At 40.9% G+C, this 25,000-nt stretch overlaps 1 protein-coding gene across 2 annotated transcripts in view; it reads left to right on the top strand.

Moving 5' to 3' along the window:
• Nucleotides 1–25,000, top strand: part of exoc4 (exocyst complex component 4) — a 110,857-nt gene that overhangs the window by 74,668 nt on the left and 11,189 nt on the right. For both annotated transcript variants that reach the window (XM_022749492.1, XM_022749491.1), the window contains exons 14-19: nucleotides 8,799–8,935; nucleotides 10,268–10,423; nucleotides 12,112–12,290; nucleotides 20,758–20,902; nucleotides 22,760–22,938; nucleotides 23,133–23,292. In XM_022749492.1, the coding sequence (XP_022605213.1) occupies nucleotides 8,799–8,935; nucleotides 10,268–10,423; nucleotides 12,112–12,290; nucleotides 20,758–20,902; nucleotides 22,760–22,938; nucleotides 23,133–23,292 (956 nt within the window). The remainder of the gene's footprint in view (nucleotides 1–8,798; nucleotides 8,936–10,267; nucleotides 10,424–12,111; nucleotides 12,291–20,757; nucleotides 20,903–22,759; nucleotides 22,939–23,132; nucleotides 23,293–25,000) is intronic.

Raw genomic sequence — 25,000 nt, 5'->3', positions numbered from 1 at the left:
TTTATATTATTTTCTGACCTTCAGCAATATGATATGGCATAGGGTTACCCCAGGTCTACTTTTGAAGCATGGAGAGAATATTTATGAATGTGTTTCCATAGCATTAACTTTTGGAGTTGACCCATGTTATTAAATACAGATATGTTATATGAACCATTTGACCCTTTGTCAGTGATATCACACCAGTAGAAATAGACAAAATGACTTTGTAGAAACACTGTTCAGGAGTCAAGGTGAATGTCACGCCTTAGGTTTGCTTAAACAGCCCATAATAAGCAATACAAATGCAGTCTGAGCTTAGGTTAATAAGTAATATTGATATGGGCAGTGATTTTCCTATCACTAGGCACCAGCAGTGTCAGATACTGCATTTATATATATCATGTACATACATTACATAATAATGATATGATTATGAGCCTGACTCTGGCTATATATTGTCCACTAGGAGCATGAGATAAGGGCTGACTGGGACAGTATATAGTTCAGTGGGAAAGGTTAACGTCCATTCATGCGTCTGTGTGATAGCATAGGCTGAGCTGATAAGTCTCTCGACGAGCAGTGGTGTTAAAGAGAGAAGGAAGACAAGCAAGGCACAAATCGAAGGCTTCTTTATGTTTCTTTATGTTTTCGCTTATTTGATATCTGGCTTTCTTGCTTGCTTGCTTGATGTCTTTGTTGTTCTCTACCTTTCATCTGTAGTGACCATTGTTCTTCCCATTTCTTTCTTGCTTTTCCGTCCCTTTTCTTCACGGGCTAGAATCCAACAGTGTACCAAAACACAAACGTACACGCTGTTCGCCCTAGCAGTGTGATGCTATCTGTCCAGCTTCGGTGTTGCCACTGATTGATTCATTTAATTAGAGTTAGATCGAGGGAAAGGGGTAGAGGGGAGAGAGAGGTGGGGAATGGAGGAAGAAAGTAGGATAGGGAGGGTATGGTCACTCTGCTGGATAGCGCTGGAGATTGGCTCCATTAATCTTAGTAGAACCCCCTCATGTCCCCTTTACACGCTCACTTTGTGACACACTAACATACAAGCATACACACAATATGCACATGCAGCTTCACACAAGTGCAACGAGACAAAAGAACAAATAGGTGACCACATTTCTCTGGCCTGAAGACAGTGCCGTCGAATCACCTGCATGCTCAGTTTTGTGATACACTTAGGTTTGTGAGAGAGTCCGTGAGTGTGGATGAATTGTTTGTGCTGTGCTTGTTTACTTCATCAGCCAAGACCACAGCAGAGACATAATTACATTTCACATAGGCCATCTCTTCTGAGCTAAGTATCATTCAGCTTTGTCTGCAGTATCTCCAAACAATAGCTGCTAACTAGTCCTTTTGTATCTGCATCTGTGTGTGTTTGTGTACTAAGTATCCCCGCACTTGTTATTCATACGTGCATGTATTTGACTTGTCCTGGAGCCAGATAAAGACTGATTTCATTCACTCACTGTCAGCTGCCATAATGCTCGCTGCACTGCAGATTTGTTCAGCTGCCAATGGCCTGCTAATGATGTTGACCTTTTAATTCCATATTCACATGTAGCTTTGTGAGAGAGGAAGGTGGAAACAGGCGTACACACGTCTTACTTGCACACACATAAACACACACCCACACATCCACCTCCAGTAACTGTAATGACACTGACCTTTTTATTTGTGATGATGTGTAGGCAATGTTTATTTGTGGGGGGCTGATCGCTTCCTGTTGATTGGCTCCCCGCGGCCCCCCACCCTCCCCCACACACTCCCCACCATCACGCACACATGCACAGTGGATTACAGCGTTGGGAGGGGGCAGCTTGTCTTTATTGAGGACACTCTCAACTCCCAGCTCCCATCAACAGATCCAGCAATCACAACACAATACACCTGTTAGCTGCCTCAGCCATGCCCCTGTGATGGGACAACAGAAGGGGGGGGGGGGGGGGGGGACATTAGGGTGGTTTGTGTACACAGAGGTAAACACATACACAATCCTCAGACAGAGAGACGCACACTGCTAACATTACCAGAAACAAAACCAAGAGCCATTCCCATGTTTATTGGAAAAAAAAAAAATCTCAGCAAAACTGCACAGCACCCAGTTTAATTCTTCCAAAATAGGCCTGTTCACAGTAAAAGAAATAATCTAAATGCTTTCTCATTTAGTCCAAATGTTTTCTGGAGCCCTCTACTACATTATCTGTCATGAAATGGATCGTGCCTAAGCATCTCGTTGACAATTTTACAGCTGTTAAGAATTATCAAGGAAGGAGGCACCTCAATATCGTACTTACTCACAGCAGTTTTGGCTGCACTTGAAATGAGTTCCTCCAATCTCCTTTCCCCTCTGCTACCAAGAGAGACAAAAGTTGTAATCACAAAGACAACATGGTGGTTTCCAGAGGTTATTTGATTTTATGCTCTTACTTAAACTTAAAGGTGTGCAGTATCTCAAACTGCTCAGATTGACTTTCATGCTCTGAAAAGGTCAAGAGGAGTTTGTTGTATGAAAGAAAAAGTTTCCTGACTTTTCATGGCTGCTCTGCCTTCATACCCATCTCCCTAATTATGATTGAAGTTGCAGTCACCAATCCTCCAGCATTTTAAATATGTTCTATCATTATATTTGATCAGTTAGTATAATTATTATAACCTTCATCTACACAGGTAGGTTTGCTGAGCATGCATGCTCTGTAAAATGGGTCACTGTATGGTTACACTGGAACATTAAATGAACCAAAGCACTCAGTGAAGGTTTTGATTGGATCATTGACCAGAAGATTTTTGTGCAGTTTCAAACGTTTCTGAACATACAGATCTATAATTACATCCGTAGGAGGTTTACAAGAGCAAATCTGGTGTTTAAATAATAATACTATACTATGCTATACATGCTATACTTTATTTCTTTATGTATATGATAAGGGGTTGTTTCACAAACTATTTGCTTTGGTGCAAGAAGAAGTACGTATTTTTTCTTTTTCTACTAGATCAACTTGAATCCTTAGAAATTCTGACTATTTTTTAGTCTTGTTCACCTCAAAACCTTATTTCTGTGCTGCCTCCTTCCTCATTGCTTGAGGTGTAACACTCCCCACCACCCACCTTCGCCTGGTTATCTCACACCAAACACATGTACTCCTGAGGCTTGTGCCCAGCTGCCCTGAGCCTCCAACCTGCCTCCACCATGGAGATGTTCCTTTCTCACCAATGTGACACAGCTGTACTTTGTTTATACTGTTTATACTGTTTATATACTTACATCAATGTAATAGCTATACAGCTATATATACATATATATATATATACACATACACACACACGTTTGCTTGTCTCTGTGTTTAGTGACAGAGAGAACATTTAAATGAGTGAAGAAAACAGCCTGAGCAGCTACAGCTCAAGGTAGTACAGGTTCACACCATGCAGTGCTACCACTGACAGCGTCTCTGTGTGTAACAAGACATAATCTTTGCCTTTGGAGTGAGTGAGTTAGAGAGAGAGAGAAGTTGAAATGTCAGCTCTACCGCAAACATGCCCGTTGGTTTGAAGGAAAGAAGGTTTTGGCTGTGAGCGCCTGATAAAAGTTACAGCTTGAATTTTTAGAGGCAAGTTAATGCTCTGAATTTGCAAATAGCAGTCTTTGTGTTGCTGTGAGTGCACCCATTGTTTCGTGCGTATGTATATCCCTGCGCATGTGTCCGTGCGTGTGTGCATGTGCGCCAATACAATGGCTCCAGATGGGCCTAATGGGGCACAGAGAGGAACATGCACCCCCCACAGAATGCATTAAACTACATTATAATTTCTCTTCACTCTCTCATCCAAACTTTTATTCGCTCACACACACATACACACACACACACTCACACACACACATACCACTGAAGGTCTAACCCAGTTGTGATAAATAAGTCATAATAATTGAATTGTAAGTGATAGATAATTTTACAAAATAGGAAAGACATCCCTCTCGTATCCAGCAGATACAACGTCAAGTGTAGAAGAGCATCATGGGATGAAAATGGAGTTTTGGTCACCATGAGGAATTAAATGGTGAATCTAAACTCTGGAGTGATGAACAGGGTGTGTATGGAAGTGTCATATTGTTCCTCTTTTCTCAATGAAAACACTTATAAACACTAGATTAAGCTTTGCATTGGAAGTGATGACGGTGGAAGTGAAAGAGAAGATGTATTTTTTTAACTCAGTTTTGTTCACCCCGAAGCTACTTGTGTTTATTCCATAGTAACATGTTTCTTATGTAATACTGTGAACATCACAGCTAAGCCCATGTGTACATCATTATTTGCTTTTCATTATCTCACTTCTCACTTTCATTATGTCACCTTTAGCAGAAAATGGATCATTAAATGATAGTCAAGCAACAATGACATCTAGAATTCAAATACATACCTGAGATTTTACCCCCAAACACACGTAATTGATTAGCTTGTTATGCAAATGTATATAGTTGTAATATACACTGCAGTCCATCAGAGGGATGATTACTTGTACGTGATTAGAGGTGACAGCTCTTGATTGGTGACTTCCAGCTCAATATGAGGAGCTTAGTTGTGTTTATGTTTGTGTTTTTTGTGTGTATGTGCATGTGAGGATGTAAATATGCATGCACATAAATTATGGGAGGTTAAAATTCATTTATTATTAAAAGGAAATTTATTAAAAGGAAAATAAGGTACTCGTATTTCGGAGATTATTCTGAATTTTAGATTGTCGCCCTGATCTTACTGAATTAATTCCCATGAGGGGCAGGGGGCCCTCTTTTGTGTGTGGCATTATGAACACTTGAGAAGACAAACTGCACACTGTGTAGTTGTCAGAGCTTAAACAAACTTTAATACAAACCCACTCACATGCGCACACATATGAAGAAGCATGTGTTTTGGTTGAGTTGGCACAAGCATGAGGGCCATCCGGTGAGTGTCAGGGGAGTCTTCCAAGTGTGGCTCTGCGCTGACTTTGATGAATGATCTGTCAAGACAATGTCCCACTCACGCCCAGCTCCCCTTTACCCAGGAGAGGGACAGCCTGTGTGTGTGTGTGTGTGTGTGTGTGTGTGTGTTTGTGTGTGTGTGTCGTGTAGTGTTGGTGGGATATCCGTTGTGTGTGTTTGTGTGTGTGTGGGAAAAGAGGGGGAGACAGAGGTTATCGTTGCATGTGTTCTCGTTGATGCGTGGGGGTTTGCAGCTGTGTATACACACTGCTGAGTGTGTATTATTCTGGCAACCCTTGATCAAACACGTGAATGGCATGGCAGAGACATTACACGAGTCAGCGGTTCGGGGTCAGGGTGTGAGTGAAATGGCAGGGAGCATGGGGTTAAACACTCTGACCCCCCCCCACAACCTTGAGGGGTCTCCCGCTATTTTAATGGGGAAATCCATGAGCCGTTTCCGATTCCCACAGCATGTACATTACATAGTCCAAGTAGACCTGTGTAAATACAATACATTTCCTCTTTTTATCTTCCTTTGTCTACCTCAGGATAACGCTTCACATTTAGCCAACAGAATACAGCAACACAGAGGAGTTGAGTGTTTACATCCATGCGCTCTTACTGCATTAATGTCATTCCCTGTGTTTTGCTTTTTACTCACTCCACCAAAAGAAGTCACTTCTTTTAGCGCCGGCTCAGGGTGGTTTCTGTAGTGATGACCGTGCATTAACAGCTATTTCTGCTGAGGCGCCAGTCTGAGTGCTCTGCCTTGCCCTGCTGTCATTAAACCACTATGGCCGTAGCCTTCATTTCACTCTTAACGACAGCAGTTTACCCCAGCAAATTCTGCGATCCATTTGCAAGACCCAAGTCTAATTTACCTAGATGACTGCTTTTACGTAGTAATAATGTAAAGGAGTAAAGGCAAAGTGCAACCAAGCTCAGTTTCAGGGATAATACTATACTGTGGAGGAGAATTACAAGAGAAATATGGATGTTATTCGCATGATAGCACAGCCTGTTGACCTTTAAGCTTGAAACATTAGAAAGAGAGCAGGAGAGAGTAAGATAGACATAGATAGAGAAGCCCCCACATTGCATGTTGTCTCCTATGTAACACTCAAATAAGATAGAGGAGATGTAGCAGAACACGCTCTTTCTACCACTCACTCACTCACTCTCTCTCTCTCTCAGCCCTCCCTTTCTCAATCTGTCCCTTGATTACTTTTTAATGATTTCTGCTGCCTAAGACAAATGGCTGTGTTAAATGAGCAGAATTAGACAAGGGAGCCGAGCGCGAGAGCATTTGTTAGAGCAGGAGTAATGGATCAGGCATCCATTGTTTACTCTTCTCCATTCACTGACTTGGCCTGCTATTGAGCTCTATGTCCTCAAAGTGGGGACAACAAGAGTAAGGGGGACACTGTTATGATTCTGAGTACACATTAGGTTTTTGACAATAGCTTATTGTTATTGACTCAACATCTTGCTATTCTTTTATTTTCACTTTTTTCTTTCATTTTTACAGGATTTTCTTGAATTCTGAAACTGTAAAGGTGAACTTCTCATATTTGCCCACATTTTTGATAAAGAATCCTATTCTTTAATGTGTAAAAAATCCAGCTGCTGCTACAATAATTGCTATGCAAATACTACAAACTGCTAATGCAGCAACAGTATTTAGCACATCCTGGAAACATGGGAATACATGCTCTTGCACTGTTGTATTGATTCATTTTCACTTATTAAAGTGGAATTGAAGGTATTAGCTATTTCTGTATTCCACATTTGCCTTTTTCTTATGTATGCCATTTACTTTGTAAATACAGTACTTTTCTTGATGTATCCTAAGAGTTCTTGCGGTTGCAGCAGTTTAATTTCTACAAAAGCTACCTGTTACTATAAATGGACGAAATCAATCCGGTTTGATTTATCTAAATAATCACATTTTTGCAAAGTCAAATGGGTCATAAATACTCCAGCACCTTAATGCACTCCATTTATATGGACTTTCTGTCTGAGAAAGTCAGTCATGCACTCTGCTGAAGTTTCCCCGAGCCACCCACTGAATCCCTTGCAGCCTCAGCTGTGCTGACTCCACAACCTGACCTCCCTGGAGGAGGCCAGTAAAAAAAAAGAATTTCCCTTCAGGGATCACAAAGTAGTGTATTATTATCACTGCATTATCACCGTAGTCACGGTAACAGGAATTGGCAGCAATGTCATTGCCGTTTTTTTTCACTGTGTTATATAAAGCTGTTTACAGTACCACCAGCCTACACTAGGAAGTGGAGGTAGCTGCTGCCTGAGCCACAGCAGCTAGCCCTCCTGCAGGCTCTGTGTATTTCTTCCTGATACCCTGGCAAGCTGACAGGGAGTCAGGCATGGACAGTAAAGGGTGCTCCCTTGGCAGAGACAGGGCCTTGGTTAGCACTCCATGGGCATGGGCACTGCTATGGATCATTACTTCCCTCAGTGGAGTGGCTGCTGTTTGTGTGCGTGTGGGCATGTGTGGGCATGTGTGCGTGTGTGTGCGTCTGTGTGCGTGTGTGCACGTGTGTGTGCGCGTGTGTGTGTGTGTATGTGTGTGTGCAAGTTTGGCTGCTTGAGACAGAATGAGTGAGGGGGAAACTGAAACAGAGAAAGAGCTATTAATATTAATATCATTCTATCACATCAGGGGTCTCCATATTTTTTGAAGATCAATTACAGTCACTACTGCCCCCTACAGTCTTTGCAGCCACTTTGGCAGCTAGCTACTGGCCTTGAATATAATTGAACTATTTTAAAAATGTGTTATTAATGATAAACTAATAGAGATCATATTTATTGCTATAGCACACAGACTTGTACATTTTAAGTCTACCTCTCTGGGAGTCAGGCATTTTTTATTGATATCATATCTTATTCCATATTTCAACTCATAACCATTTGTTGGAGTAAATAAGATGTTGATGTAGCAATACCTTCTACTGCTATTTTATGAATCTTTGACAAAGGGATGAATTTTTCCCTTTCACTCCTAAACAATGGGACTCCCAAGTTTACATAGGCAGACTAGTGAGCTGAATAGTGATAATCTACGAGTGATGAATGGAAACCATATGTTTAATATTCCTTGTGTATCTTTAACAGACACAGTACTGCTTTCGTAGTTTCAGAGTGGGTGCAGCAAGGCTATTGCCAGACTAATAGCAAGTTATCACTATTATTGGAGATGCAGGATAGATTGGTTAAGTGCTAGGAGCAGGCAAACTGGAACGTACTGAGTTGTAATCTCATTTAACAGCTCTGGAATTGCTCAAAGGTGTGTGTTTTGAAAAGTTTGCACCCTGTGTGTATGTGTGAGTGTGTCTGGGGATATGAAACTGCTCTGCTGTTCCCGGGCCAGCTATTAGTCACACAGGAGTGGCTAATCTGTAATGGCTGCTGTCACAGCCCTGCCGTGGCTCCTGGTGATGGGTGCACTGTGACAAATGCACACACACTCGCTTTCAGCCTGAGAACACACACAACACAGAAGTTCAAAAACACACACCAATAGGTGCACTCACGCTGATTCACTTACACACAAAGAATCATCCATTCCACCAATACGGTGTTACGACTTTCGACAAGCTCTCCAGCTGCAGTCATCAGTCCAGCCGCAGGTGACAGATAGATAAGTGAAGTTAGAGCCATCCTATTACACTGGCACTACAGCAGACTGGATCTGACCTGACACTTGCATAAAATCCAGTCCCCTTTTATTTTTCCGTGTCTCTTACTTTGTCTGTTTTTCTCTTTTTACAGTTGAAAGCTCAACCCAACCTAACACTGATTGCTCTGCTCCTCTTTCTGCCTCTAGAGCACCGTGGTAGTGGAGAAGTCCATCCAGGATCTAATGAGCCTGATGCAGGACCTCAGTGCCTATTCCAACCAGTTCCTTGAAATGGTCTGCGACAAGCTCAAAGAGTACAAGGAAATCTGCAACACAGCCTACAGGTAAAAGACAGCAGAGACTAGCTCTCCTGCTACAGAAGCCAGAATCCTTTTTTTTCCCTGGAGGATGACAGCCACTTTAAATTCTTCTTTTTATTGTTTGAATTCTATATAGGTGTCTGTCTTATGATCACTTGGCTCTTAAAATCTGCCAAACCCAACCAAACAACATTAGCAATAATATCATCAAAAATCATCTTTGATTACATTTTAGAAATGTAACAGTTGCTTTCATCTAATGCAGAGAGAGCACAGGGTTTCACTGTGTTTTTTGGCTTTTGTTAAACTGTTGTGGGAATAAATTTAGGTTAGGTTGCAGCCTGGATAAGAGTAAAGCTGATGTGGAAGCTTTCCTAAGTGTTGTTTTTACCACCAAAACAAAAAAGAAAAAAGAAAATTATAGGAAAATGGTAGCGTGCTTTTTCAGAATATTTACTTTTAAGAGCACGGAATGGGGTTTGATTGTTGTTCTTATTTATTTCTACACGCCCACAATCACACACATTGGTGAAAGGCCATCCATCTGTGCTCCCCTGGGACCATGTAACACCTGGCCAGGTAAAGGGAGGGCTAGAGCATATTGGAGGGGGGGTAAGAGAGGGAGTGATGAACGGGCCAGGAGACACAGGAAAGGACTGACAGACTGCTGGGAGTCCATCTGGACTCTGTCACAGGTCAGCCTCAGTCTCACTGGGGCCTCCGAATGATAAAGACAAGCCCAACAGAGACTGCCATAGGGTATGTGTGTGTTTTTGTTTGTGGCTGTGTTTGTGTGCGTGCAGTGTGCAGTTACACATGAACAACTCTCTGTCTCGCTGAGCCCCCCCTCCCTTCTTCCTTTATATGTGGGTGTGTGGATGTGAAACCATGGAGTGCTTGTGTCTCCTGTATGAGGTATTAATGTGATGTTAATTGCAGAACCAAGCAGTTTTCTCCAACCCAGACATGTGCAAACAAAGCAAATACATGTTGGCAGTCTGCCCCAGTTTGTCTTAACACCAACTAGAGCTGCTGTAATTCTCTTGTATATGTCAGTATAGAACTACCTGAATATTAATGCCACTAGTCTGTCTGTGTCTGGCTCTAAGGCATTGGTAGTCTGACAGTCAACATTTTTGAGTGAAATATCTTAACAACCTGTAGATGGATTGCCATGGAATTGGGCACAGACATTCTTGGTCTGTAGAGGATTAATACAATTAACTATGGTTATCCCCTGACTTGTCATCCAGCACCACCAGCACATAAGAATAACCATTCCTTCATTACCTCAGTTCCTGACAGGATACCTCTAAAATTAAAGAATGAATTCCTAATGTCTGTCTGCGTCCCCAGGGGTATAGTCCAGTGTGAGGAGAAGCTGACCATCAGTGCTTCCTGGTCTAAAGATGAGGACATCAGTCGTTTGCTCCAGTCTCTCCCTAACTGGGCAAATATGGCCCAACCCAGACAGACTCGACAGAAGAGAGAGGATGAAGAGGACTTCACCCGGTACACACACAAGCACACACAGAGCACATATGTACTTGTTCATAGAAATATACATATATCTATTTGTGTGAACATTTACAATTCTGTCATGAAGAACCTATACTCAAACAGGCAAGGTAACGAGCACATACTGTACACACACAAACAACCAGAGGTAGACACACACAATCACACTTGAGCAATCACGCAAATAATCCCTCCCTCCTGTCTTTGCTCCCTTATTCACATATTATTGAACCCTCTCTTGTTGACAAAGATGCACCCATAAAAGAAGTCACGATTGCTCTTTTAAACACCCTCTATCTGAAGGAAGTGAGGAAACGAGGGAAGAACAAAATAGGAAAATATAAGGAGAGCAGTTGGTGGGGGGGGGGGGGGGTCAGTCTTATCGAAATTGCCTTTGAATGTGCGCTCTCTTCAGGGAACACTGAAGCTCATCGGAGCGGAATAGTAAAGTAAATAAATAAATTGGTTATGTGGCCAGAGAAAGTCAATCTGTTGTATGCACTCTCTCCCTCTCAAACACTCCCTTTCTCAGACACACACACACACTGTGAGAGTGCAGAGATAGCAAGAGGCAGACCATAAGGCTGTTTGATTTGAGAGCCATAGATGTTTTCATCACTATGAAAAGGGGATTAGCTTCTGCACGACTGGCAACCCAGTGCTTTAATAAAGCCTCATTAATAAGCTACACATGCCTATGTGTGAGTGAGAAAGTATGTGTTTGCCTGTCTGGTGTTGCTTTTACCCATCTGTTGTTCAAAGGATCTTGATCTTGTGGGCATCCCGGTGAATCTGAAGGCCGGTCCGCATGCCATGTGTTTGCAGCACTGTGGTGTTGAGATTTAGTTATAAAACTTCCAACTTACTCTTTCCGTATCTTTCTCACCAGTCTCCAAAGTTAATTATCCCGAAACACAAAAGAGGTTTTGATCTTTTTGTCTTTGTTTTTCCACCCTGTAAATCTCGGCCTTGTGTTTGTTTTCTATTTCCAAATATTCTCCATCACCTGCTGTTTTTCTCTCCAACTGACTGTGGAGCTACTCCTTTTAAAGTGACTGTGCCTGTAAAATTCTCTTAATACTATGTCCAACTTTATGTTCCTATTCTCCATAATTCTTTATTTTATCTTTCCATTTTTGTATCGGTCTAGTTATCAAACCCAGTGACTCCTTTCTTTCTGTATATTCGGTTTGAACATTTGCACATCACTGTAAAGGTCAGGGTCCAAATTCAGTTCCACATCACTTAACCATTGTGCATATAAATATTATATTACTATAAAAATTCAAATCCTCTTCAAATAAACACACTCACACAAGCACACTCACACATTTGTACATTCATTCCATTCAGTCCATTATGTTTTAACTTTTGGAAATTGACCTCCATTATAGCATTTATGTCAGCCACACACTGCCTCTGCAGACCAGGCATTTTGAGTCCAACCAGCAAACCAATAATTTCCCTCAAAGAACTTAATACTGTTGACTGGTTGCATGCTCTTTCATAGTCATGCCTTGTAGTAATTATACATATTTGTCCTTACACTTTTTTGACAGCTTTCACTTTTGTGTAATGGTGTATACTGGTCGAGTTATGTCCAGTGATGTTTTTCTTTGCCAAATATATTCCTCTAGCCATACACACTCTTACATCCCTCCCTTGACGTCTCTTTTATTCAGAGCGGCTTTTGCTAAGGAGTCCGAGGTGCTGACTGGGAACCTTGGAGACAAGTTAATCCCCCAGAATGAGATCCTTCGTGACGTCAGTGACCTGAAAGCTCTGGCCAACCTCCATGAGAGCATGGAGTGGCTTGCTGGTCGCCTCAAGATGTTCTTCGCCAACCTGCCTCATTCCTCCAGTAAGTAAGGGAAGCTTCATTTGGGATGTGGAATTGTGGAAACATGAATTGGCTCTTTGGTAGGCATATGTCATAATGTCATTGTCACAGTGTTACCAGGTAGATCACCTCATCTTCCTCTCTCCTGGAAACATATTTTAGGTCCCATACGTCTCATATCTATCTCTTATCTATGATTACAGGCCAAGCTATAACATCACTAGATAATAAATACAAAGCGATTGACAGCCTGAATGCTGATATATATTACATTACTAACTGGATTCTCCTCAACATACCCAAAACCTTGTTCGTACTAACTGGATGTCCCTAAAGGTATTATTCTGTTGATGGAATTGAATTAAACAAAATATGGAAATATTTTTTGACACAAACAGTGCAGTGCATTTTGTGCCTACTGTTACACTGACGCCGACACAGGCATCTGTTGCTGTTTATTCTACATACTGAAAAACCGAACATTGTCTTTGACACATGAATTCTGCTCATCAGTTAGTTGCATTGCACCAAAAATCAGATTATTCTCATGTCATTTTTCTTTCTTCAGCTTCTTGTTTTTCCAGTGGCGCAGACAGAAATACCTTCATGGCTGCCAAATTTAAGAATATTCTGAGTATGAGCTTGTGTCAAGTGTGTAAGAGATCACGTGACATCCAACAGTTGCAAGAGTACACTGGTTAAGTGAAGCTTTAGCCCTGGAAGTACCTGGGGAGAAGACTCTCCGACAACATACATCCTCTACTGACTGGTATATTTCAGTATAGTGCAAATTACATCATGCATATGTTTTCCAGGGGACATTGCTACCAGTCTCTCAGGTCATTAGGCAGTTATTGATCGCAATACACTGCAGATTAAACATATCATGTTGATGGTTTATGCAGTATCACAATCAGGGGTACATGAAGTTTTCTCATCCTTGGCTGCAGTGCTTTTGTAGCAACACTTCTTACCTGTGCCTCATTAAGTTCTTTGTTTGAGTGTATTATCACACACTCATTACCTTCTCCACTGGAGTTGTCAAAGAACACTTTACACACACACTCATTATGGATGGTTCTACCTCTGCTAGTGTGTGTGCATAAATGCCTGCCCTAATCAGGACTTTTAAAAGCATTTCATACATTCGCTGCTCAGTCATCACTTTTGCATCATTTATCACTGATCAAAATGAGGTGTGTGTGTGCGCGTGTTTGCATCCAACACATAGTCTTTATGTAGACCTTGTTAATCATTTATCATTACAGTAATGTTTTTATCCTCATTATCACATTGAGAGCACATTTAATCTTCCTATAAAGATTCTAGCATCTTGTAATATGCTTCTTCAAGTCCATATCTTTTTATTAGCATCATATGATAGCAATCAGGGAGTTATTATTCCCATTAATGACTCTTCCTGTAGCGTCAGGTTTGTTTTTGTACTGTCATTTGTAGTAGCAGTCTAATTATTCTGTATAAATGTGCAGTTTAAAACCTTTTCCCCACATTCTGACGACACGAACAGATGTCAGACTTCAGTTTCTCAGTCTCATGCAAAAGTCATGTTTATTTAATGTGTTGTTTATGTCTTTCTAATAAGCTCATTCAATATTTAACATATTTAAAAATGTTGTCAGGCTGAATTTCTAGAGTGGGATTGTAGATTATCAATTTTGACAAGATGATGCTTTTTGAAAATTCTGTTTATCTGGAAATAGGCTCAAATGTTGCTGCATTGTTGTGATTGTTTTGAAGTAATAACCATTATGCTTTGCTAATGCACCATCTGCATCGAGTTTCAACACTGTAATCAACACATTTTCATATGAAATGTGTGTAGACGTCTTGTCACTTTTTCATACAGCTTTTCATTCACCGCTGTAGTTATTTGTTACAGTACTATAGGGAAACTTAGCCATGTTCGCAGCAGTATCTTGGTCCTCTGGCAGAGCTCTGGTAAATTATGCACCTTTCCTAGATGGATAGAATAAAGTCTCTTGTAACGTCTCTGGATAGAGAGAGGGCTTCAACCTTTATCAGCCGCTGTCACAACTCTCTAGCTTCAGACCTCTGATTGCTCATTGAACTTGTGCTGTTTTGCTGCTCCATATCACTACTTCTCTTTTAGACATAAAATAATTAAATGAGAAATTTTCAGATACATATGGGCTTGACTTTGTTACTATCTCTTTTTAAACTCTTCCCTTCCCTCTCACTCCGACGCTAGCTTTCTTCGTCTATTCATAGATAAAAATTCAATAAAAGTACGGGAAGGGACGTGACATAATTATCATTAATTCTGGCGGGTGGCATTAATGGGAAGGATAGGGCAGTCACTTATCATGCTGGGACAGCCTCCGTATTGTTCATTATTTAGTGTTTGCTGAGCTGATGACGGACTTTGTGTGTGTTAGTATGGGTGTTATTGTGCGCGTGCTTGTGTGTGTGTACATAAGCATGCACTGTGTAAGATGGGACAAGGGTACAGCAGGGAAAAAGGACCCCACCTTATCTCATCCTCCAACCCCCCGCCTCACGTCTATGCCTCTCCAAATTGGATTTTATATTACAGAAGCAGTCAGGTATGAACAACTCATTTTCCTCTCCCTCTTTTTGCCTTTTCTTTCTTTCTTTCTTTCTTTCTTTCTTTCTTTCTTTCTTTCTTTCTTTCTTTCTTTCTCTCTTTCTTTCTTTCTTTCTTTCTTTCTCCTGGCAGTTTGACCATTGTTCTCTCTGTTTTTCTTTTACTTTGAGTGGTAAGGGTCTGGGAGATTTTGTCCATGGCTGGGTGATCTCTGCAGTGGACGCTTGGTTTGATCACCTTCTTGTGTGATTGAATTCTACTGGATGTGTAGTTACACATATTGCTATGCTCTGAAGTATACACAATAATATGAACATAGAATGGACATTTAATCCATTCAGCTTCCTCGTGATGCTGATTCAGTTCAAGTCTGTACGCAGGTAGTTTTGTACATATCGGCTTGGAGGTGTGTGTGTGTCAGGCTGTTTGTGTGTGTGTGTGTGTGTGTGTGTGTGTGTGTGTATGCAGACAGACCACTGATGGTGATTGGCCGTGAAGGTGGCTGGAGAAAGGGTCTTATCACCCATCTGGTCGCAGCGCTGAACTTCTAATCCACTCTGACAATATTTACCAGACAACACATACACACACACACACACACAGATGCCTGAGGGGCAATGTCAGCATGACAGACATTTTTCTGTTGGCTGTTGTGTGTGTATGTATGTTTGAGATTTTTTAAATAATGTTTGCCAGCATGTCTGGGAGCATCGTTGGATCTTTGTGGACTGAAGAACGACCTGCAAACTGGAGATCATGAACAGCGTGAAAGGTCGTCTTAGTGGGCAGTCTTTTCCTTGCAAACTTATTTCTGTCTACCAATATTTAATGTACTTGTGTGCAAATGTGTGTGTTCACATCAGAGGCCTGACCATCATTAGGTGCATAGAAACAGGCCTGTAATCTATGCTGCAGGGTTTCTAGACAATAATCATGTGATCTCCTCATGGGAGTAATTTCCTTCTCTCTTCAGTGGTTGTTCTGCTGCATGTGTTAGGGCTAACACTTTTCTAACCTTGACTAGAGTGAGTATAGGTCTTTTCCCTTTAGCATTTTTTATCTTTTTCTTGACTCCATTTGACAAGGAGAGTTGACTAACAACAGATTCTTATTCACTGCAGAGGCCGCGGGGAGAAGCTGCAGTGGGAGATGATGGTGTTGTCTTATCACTAGTCAAAATATTGCCTTTTCGTTCATCTATCCATTTGCTTCTGTCCAAAATGTCTAGGATATTTTTATTCTCTCTCATTACAAGACAGACACCATTAAGCAATTTGGGATTTTCCGATATCAAAATCTCATTCTCAATTTTCTCTCTCTCTCCCTTCTCGTTTTTTTCCCCCCTTTCTCTCTGGACAGAAGTTCAGATCCCCGTGTGCAGATGTTCATCCTCTACCAGAGGCAGCAAAATAATTAGTAACTCCTCACCTCTCTTATTCAGTCAGTCATTTATGAATCATTCATCACTCCACCCCTGCAGGATACTGTCCTTTGCTTATCTTTCTCCATTTTCTCTTCCATTCCTCTTTTCTGCTGAGAGGTAGGGCATGTTGTACTTTCTAAACGGAGCAGATGATTCTTATCAAAAATTCAGCATCTGTATTTGTCAATGCCACAGAAAATGTCAAGTCATGTTGTTTTCTTGTCTCTCAATGTATTGTGTATGCCCTTAATGGCAGACAGGGTGATTGGTTGTGTTTTGATATGAACTGTAGGGGTATGTTTGCATCTGCTTGCGGTATGTGTGTAAATGTGCGAATTCCATCACTGATCTTCTCTCTTAATGTCTGCCACCCTCATCCTCTGCAGATGGCAAGCAACAGACGTTTCTCTTAGATGAGATTCAAAAATAATTGGATAAGCACACCATGCACACACACACACACACACACACACATACACATGCATGCATGCCTACACATGGGTGCACAAATAGATACACAACATGTGCATACGTATCTTCACATTTACTCATGCATACACAAAGAACTTACAAATACAATATGGGAGTGATTTGGTTTGAGGAAAAAGAAAGCAAGAGAGAAGCAGAAAAAGAAAAAAAGAGAGAAAGAAAGTTGTCAGTCAGGACCAATGAGTCGTCTCCTTTTGCCCGTCTGTCCCTGACTTTAATGGTGCCCCCCATGCTGTGACACCTCCCTCGCATCATCAAAGCAGCACAGGCTTGGGCGGAGGGTGGGGGGGGGGGGGGGGTCTTGAGGAATCTGCGTGTATCAGTATTTCTGTGTGTTTCTGTGCGTGTGTGTTTCTTGGGTGTGTGTGCGTGTTTCGCGGACACCCCCTGGAGAGACCTCCAGCAGTGTGTGCCACAAGCGAGCCTTTTTTTTTGCCTTTCTGCTGCCAAAGTGAGTGAGTGTAATGCACATGAGAGGAAACAGAAGCCTTCGAGTCACATCCACGCACGCCTATGTGCACATATACACACACACTTGGAGAGTGAACACTCCCACAGGCAGAGCAAGTAAAATGCTCTTGCTCCCTCACACGAGCTAAGTGAAGGAAAGAGACACTCAGCAAGGAAAATAGTCTATATCTGACAAATATACATGTACCTTTTTCTCAGGATGCAAATGTAAGCACAAATGACAGGTTTGTGTCTGTATATGCAGTCAGCGCACTGCTAGCTGCACCAAACACTTGTTGATGTTGTTACTATTCCTTTGCTGCCAATACACATCAATAATACCACAGATCACTGCTTTCAGGTTTGTCACTGAATATTTGAGCGTCAATGTTGTGTGTCAGTGCTGGCTTCTGTTTCTATTGATGATCTGATAAGGTGACTAGAGAGAATAAACATCTTCAGCTAAATCCAATCAAATTAAGTCAATTAATGTCATTATGCTTCACTCCCTTGAGAAATCATTGTCGATTTTTTTTTATGTTAAAGCCAATGTTGTTTGTTTGTTTCTGTTGCTCATTTAGCAGGATTAATATTAATATTAATATTGTCAGCCTAAAGATCTAATCCGTGGCAGCCTGTTTTCTGCCTGCGGAGGAGGCAGTCCCTAGTGAAAACTTCATATGGATTTTACATACAAACAAGTCTATTGATTTCAACCTGTCTTAGTTTTGCTGTCAGACTGGTTCAATGTGAAATAGTCAAATTAAATAATCCTAAAATGATGGGCATCCCACCCCTTAATTATCTCAGAACTTGTGGTACTGTTTCTTGCTGTGTAACAACGAAACTGATTAAAAAGAGGAAAGGAAAGCTCATCATTTGTTGTTTACCAACAAGTTTGTAGAGTCAGCAGTGAGAAAAGTGACTTCATTAACAACTAGACATTTTACTGCAAACTGTAAATCTCTCTGAAGTCTGCCTATTTGTTAGAACTGCGCCTTGGTTGAAGTCTATACGGGTGTTTGTGTTGCAGGTCTTTGACTCCAAGTGGCCGCTTATACACTGTTTCTAATGGCTGCAAATGTTCTGTGACGCTGCACTGCAGTGTCCTCCCACACGCACATTATCAAGAGGTGTACTCAAGGAGACAGTTAATTAGCCAGTAAGTTCATACATACAGGAGATGCATTTAGCACTTTTAAATACACAGCTGCACACATCACATGCACACCTTATAATAGGAAATACTATCTCTAGCATTTATCTCTATCTATAAGGCACACAGACCATAAGAGCAGCTGTCACTTTTGTCACACCACAGCCCTGCCTGTGTTTGCTTTGTTAATTGGATGGCCACGGCACATACCTCACTGCTGTTTGCCCAAACCAAAGGGTCTCTCATCTTATCAGGGGTTAATTTAAAGTAACTGTAATGGGGACAGAAGCACATATTCATCAGCACATACAAAATGTACACACATGGATATGAGCACACAGAAGCACTCACCATGCAGTGCAGCAAAGAATAACTGTTTTAATGAGCTTTTATGATTTCAAAACAGTGAATATGAATATGTGTACAGTAAGGTTTTGAACTTAAATCGGCCTTATTAATGTGGGGGGATATGCAGAGCTCTTCATCTTAGTAGTAAACATCACTACTCCAGAAAAGGACAGAGGCGTCGAAGCAGTTCAACCTTCCAGTTTCACTTCAAAGACCTTCCACAGGAGCAGTGTGGTTTCAGGAAACAGCGGCTAATAAATGTGTGTGCCAGCTGATTGCATCAGTTAGGCTTATGATGTCACCGGCCTACACCGCTTGTAAGACAGAACATTGACGAATCATCCAACATCTAAAGATCTTGATATCATGTAAACTACATTAGTCCCATAGAAACATAGCAAAGATGTGTATCTGCTAATGTTGGATGCTTTTTTAAAAAGTACAATGTCTCAATATTTACTTTGATCAGTCATTTCATTCTTTTTGTATCTTGTTCATAGATATTTTTTCCAAGTGCCAAGTCTGATTGACCAGTTTCTTAAAATGAGAAAGTTTTATACAATCAATCATTTAAGTATGTTAGGTATTAGATCTTAAGTGGATATAACATATTAAGTCTTTTCTTTTTTTTCTTTTTTTTACATTTTAGGACTTCTGATATCAGCAGTTTTTTCTGAATTCAGTTTTGCCTCTGTCTTTTTTTTTTTTTTTTGAAGTACCTCTACTCTAAGTTTAATGCTGTGTCTATGTTTCAAATATCAATGGATCTCTGCTTTCCTACTGTAACAGATGTGGTAGTGTTTCCCTGGTAGCTGGAGAGCTCTGATACATCTAACATCTTAGAGTTAGCTGTGAAACAGGATTGCAGTTCCAAGCTAACTTACATATTGGAAAGTAATATGGTGACATTCCAAGCAGACTTTTGAGATGAAGAAAAAATGAATACAAAAGTATTTTAAAAAATGTGTTGGTTAAGGCAAATTTGGTTTGCCTGGGTATAGGAAAACTTAATGGGAATCAATCGGTGTAACATGTTTGAGCTAAGTATTACTTAACTTTATCACACCTTCTGTCTGTTTGGGGGGCTATCATTCAGAAGTATTATATCATAGAGAAAGAAGACAGATGATCAGGTTATTTTGGCCTTAGTTTAGACTTGGTGCCACTCTGTCTTTAGCTTTCTGTGTGTGTGCGTGCATGCATGTGTGCCTTGCATGTGTGACCTTCGGAAGGGCAGGAAGAGTAACTGGGGAGCTGGCTTTGACTGCAGCACATCGATCGTGGACCCCTGCATTCTCCTGCTCAACAGTCACTCTTTGTACACACACACACACACACACACACACACACACACACACGCACACACACACACACACACACTCTCGCCTCATTGACCAAATAGACTTACATATGAGTGACGGGGCCAATTTCTCTCCCTTTCCTCCCCTTGCTAATTTATGGCCATTGATCTACACTGGGCTGAATTTATATACACTCATCATGCTCTCTTGCTCTCTGGTTCGCTCTCTCTCTTTTCACACACACATACACACACACAGGTCTTTTGTATGGTTTACAATGCAGTGCACTGACACATGCTCCTGCTGTCTCAGCACAAGTGTTGAGAAGAAAGTACAAGAACATGCTGAAGGACTCAGGAAGTGTGTGAAGTGGCTTTCTTTTGTGTGTACCTTATGAGCAGGTGTCATTTGTAATACCTTATTGTGTCAGTATTAAAGTGTTTGTGTGTATTGCCATGGGGTACAGTACAATGTGTGTGTGCATAGACAAGTTACAGTAATGACATTAGTATAATAGTATGGTATGTGGGTTGTCAGAGGTCAGGGTCAACTGGTCAGGGTTTAGCAGTTCCCTCAAGGACACTTCAATAGCATCTGGACATTGAAACTCGGTCCTGAACCTTCTAGTTAAATGTTGATCACTCTACTTTACTCAATACTACTGCCCTTGTTTGGTATAATCGTGTGTGTTAATAGTGTCTGTGTACGTTTTCATTTCTGTTCTGTCCATTCAGATGTGTCTCCATGCTCAGCAGACAGTCAGGTGATTGGTGAGAGTGAACGCAGCAGGGAGCAGATTCTCCAGACCCTGAGTGACCTGTCCAGGAGCTTTCAGGACATCGCTGACCGCTGTCTCCTGGTATTACACCTGGAGGTCAGGTAGGAAGGAGAAACTCACTCACACTTCAGAGAGGAATATAAAGAGCAATATAAACATTCAGAAGGCGTTTTATATTGTTAAATTCATCTTAGACACAGCTTCAGATTCTCAGGCCTCACCTGAACAAAAAGCAATCTACTCAGTACCGTGATCATGCCAAACAAGCTCAGAGGATGTGTTATGGAGTCATATGGCCAAACATTATAAGAGACACACACCCATTTCCTGAATGCGCAAAGAATTTTTTAGTATCTTTTGAATATTTTTTTTCAGTGTCAGTATCTAAGTTAATTTACCACACCATATACTTTCTCCCTCCACAACCACTAATAGTCCTCCATCATCCATCTCCCCTTTTTTCTATCCCTCCATGTACTGCTATTTCCCCACAGACTGTTGTGTAGCTTATGCAATATTGTTTATGATTTCAGTAGAAAACCCTCCCTGAGGCTGATGTCTAGCTATATGCTACACTCCATTGACTCTCCCCATCTAGCGAATTTCCCCTGATAGTGCTACCAGCTAAATGAAGCCATGAGGAAGAAAGCGGGAGGGGAGGGTGGAAGAGATAGGAGAGAGATAAGTGCGGAGGTTAAAGTGGCGGTGGGGGTTAAAAGAAGGGAGATACAGTATCTAAGTGAGAGAAATGATTGAATAGAGAGAGCAGGAAGTGAGATGGAGGCATTGAAAATGTGGTGTAGTTGTTGGCTTTTCCTTAAGGGGAATAGACATTCACCCATATCATCTTATACCTTTCTGCTAAGGGCACTGTGATTATGGCCTTATGAAAGTATTGACTCCTCAAGTCTAGACAATAATGAGCTGTCTATGGACGTAAAGGTCCTCAGACCAAGATGTACTTGTTTGAATGAACAGAAAGAAGAAGCATATTGCTATAGGATAGGTTAAAATTCATCGCCTCTACCCATTACAGTCCTAAAAGTAGTATTAAAGATGTACAGTATGTCACCATTGGCATAAAATATTAATATAGACAAACAAGAGGTCAATTTTTTTTTTGCTTCTCCAAATTGTCGTTACTTCTTTTAGAGTCTAAAAGAGAAATGCTACACAACAGTGATCAAGAAATCAAATGTTGTTTGGCATTTTCTGATATGGATGACCGTGTGTAATTTTACCAGTCAACAAAAACCCTTCAGCCACATTCTCAACCTATAATTACTGCACTGGAGCGGCTCCGGTTACTATCACAGATCAGTGTGTGTACCCCATCTTCATCAAGCTCATCAACATGATGAATGTGTAAAGTGAAGGGGACTCAAAGACATCCTCAGGCTGTGGCATTTCAATACAACACCTGAAGTGAAGCTTTTTTATAGGTAGCAGGTTGTAAATATATTAGACCTGCAATCCTCTTTATACATTCCTCAGAGTTGTACAGCATATTTAGCAGTGCGCTCTACAGGTTGCCCTTAACTAATCAGATTTATGTCCTGTTGCTGAATAAGTGGATGCATTATAAGTACTCTAAACATAATGACCTGTGTAGTAATTATAGGTGTTAGAGTAGTGTGAACACCCAGTGCCAACTAAAGTGTAACTCCTAAACGTGTTGTACTCTAAGGGCAGAGAATCATGTACCTCATACATACTTCTTTATATGAGGCTGTTTTGTTTATTTTGAAACTCAGCACACAACATGTTTTTTCAACATATCCACAGTTAACTGTGAGAGAATTTTGGGTACACTATTGGGCATTATAGAAAGATTAACAGGTGTACATTCAATGATAACACCTGAAATGGATAGAGAACAAAATGAGATACTTAAATTTTTTCAAGCAACTTTCTCTTTTATTTACCTTCCTTTGCTGTCTTCCTCTGTTTCAATCTAGGGTGCATTGTTTCCATTACCTGATCCCCCTCACCAAGCAAGGAAATTACGCCATTGTGGCTAATGTGGAGAGCATGGACTACGACCCACTGGTGGTCAAACTGAACAAGGATATCTCAGCAATAGAAGAGGCCATGGGGGCTGCTCTGCAGCAGCACAAGTTCCAGTATATTTTTGAAGGTCAGCGCCGACCTGGGGTGAAGGATAAACAGCTGCCTGAGAAATATGATTAACCTGCCTTTTTAAAGCAGTTTCCTTCATCCTTCTATTCATCTCTGCTGTATTTATGCCTTTCTCTGTTGATTATTTGTGCTCATCTGACAATCATTATTTTCTCTTTCTCTTCTTCCCTTTCTTCTCTTCTCCCCCAACAGGTCTAGGTCATCTGATCTCCTGCATTCTAATCAATGGGGCCCAGTACTTTAAGAGGATTAGTGAGTCTGGTATCAAGAAGATGTGCAGGAACATCTTTGTTCTCCAGCAGAACCTCACCAACATCACCATGTCCAGGGAGGCCGACCTCGACTTCGCCAGGTCAGAGTCTTTTTTACAGTTTCACAGGATTAGCCAGAAATGCTGCTCACCTGGATCAGTTTTTGTTCAGTCCTTGTTCAGTTTCCAGGCTCACATGAAGAATACACTTCAACCAGAAACCCTTTATACTACTGTGTATATACACTCCCAGTGATAACCTTGGATGAAAGTAGAAGGCAGCAGATATTTTGTACTGCCAGTGTCATGCTATTTTCTTGCTAATACTTTATGGGTACTTGCTTACTTTTCTTCCCTTGAGTTTTGCTGCTGTCATGGTGATCAAGCCTTTAGTATCAATATTAGAAATATAAATATTAACATATAATAATTAATAACATATTTGTAAGACCTAAGTGAGATAATGAGTGTAATATTTCTAATTTTTACATCATATAATAAATTGAACTATATTATGAAGCCATCAAATAAGACATGAACTATATTTACTGATTAATATTCAGTTTTTCACTTCAACCACCACGAACACTACTACACAACTGCATAGACAGACACAGACCTACACAATGTCCTCAAGTTCAGACATCAACTATGTCAATGCACGAGGCAGACAGATGGTCAAACAGATTGTCAACCACACTGTGTGTCCGTGTGCGGGAGGCTGTTGGTGTTTATTTCTTATTCATACATTTATATTTTGTGAGTCTACCTGCTGTTGCCCTGTGCTGTCCAACAGTGACATCCATGGGGGAAATCAGCGCTCAGATATCTTTGTGAACAAGATGGAGGGAGAGAGGAAGAGAGGGAGAGAGCAGGAGGTTGGGAAGACAGAAGAAGACAGAAAGAAAAGGGTGATTCATAGTATTCATATGATTTTTTTTTATTCCTCTTTCAGAAGCTTGTGTCCTTGACAGGATAGACTATGTGTGAGGAAGGGTGATGGAAAAGATGGAGAGAGAAGGGAGGGCTTGGGGGGGTGGAAAATTGAAAAAATAAGTGAAAGGAAGTCATAGAAAAGACGTCTTTCTAAGGAAAGGCACAGAATGGACTTGGAGAAGGTGGCATGGATAGAAGATAGCATACAGCGGCATAAGAGATGAAAGCAAGAAACGTAAAGGGAGGTGGATGAAATGAGGAAAGTATGAGAGGAAAGATAAAACTTTAGCAGCTTGATTAAAGGAGGCAGAAGTGGCAGTACACTTGCTTTTTTAGAAAAATTAATTTACACTTTTAATTGTTCTAAAAACTTGACAGATTCTCTTGTGACCTGCAGTAGGTTTTGGCTCTGACAACCTCCCGAAGGGCAACATTTGTGTTTTAAGAGCAATAAGAAAAGTTTATTCATCAAACAGTGATCCTTCCTTGTTTTATATTAACATATATTAATTTTAAAGGCAGAACCTCAACAATCAATTAAAAAGCATCTTTTTCTCCTCAGTCTTTCTGCATCTGATATTTGTTGTTGTTAAATGTGTCCACCCATGTCTGCCCTGTTGTCATGTTGTGTAGTAGGGTTAATTAGCTTCTTTTCACAGCTCTTGGCATCTTTGTGAGTGCATCATATGTTTGAGTCGATGGGTTTCTATGTGCTGGCCGTGTTTGGACATGGCTATTTTTTGTAATATACTGGTACTGCCAAGTAGGCAAGTTTCCCCTGGAGGAAAAAAAACAAAGAATTAAACTGAAATGACCTGAACTGTACTGGATATGGAGGACCATTGATTAGTATATTATTTCTACCCTCTGTCAA

The sequence above is a fragment of the Seriola dumerili genome, unplaced genomic scaffold, assembly GCF_002260705.1.
Source record: "Seriola dumerili isolate Sdu_G_001 unplaced genomic scaffold, Sdu_1.0 BDQW01000138.1, whole genome shotgun sequence".
Lineage (NCBI taxonomy): Eukaryota > Metazoa > Chordata > Actinopteri > Carangiformes > Carangidae > Seriola > Seriola dumerili.
This window is presented reverse-complemented; position numbering and strand designations above follow the sequence as displayed.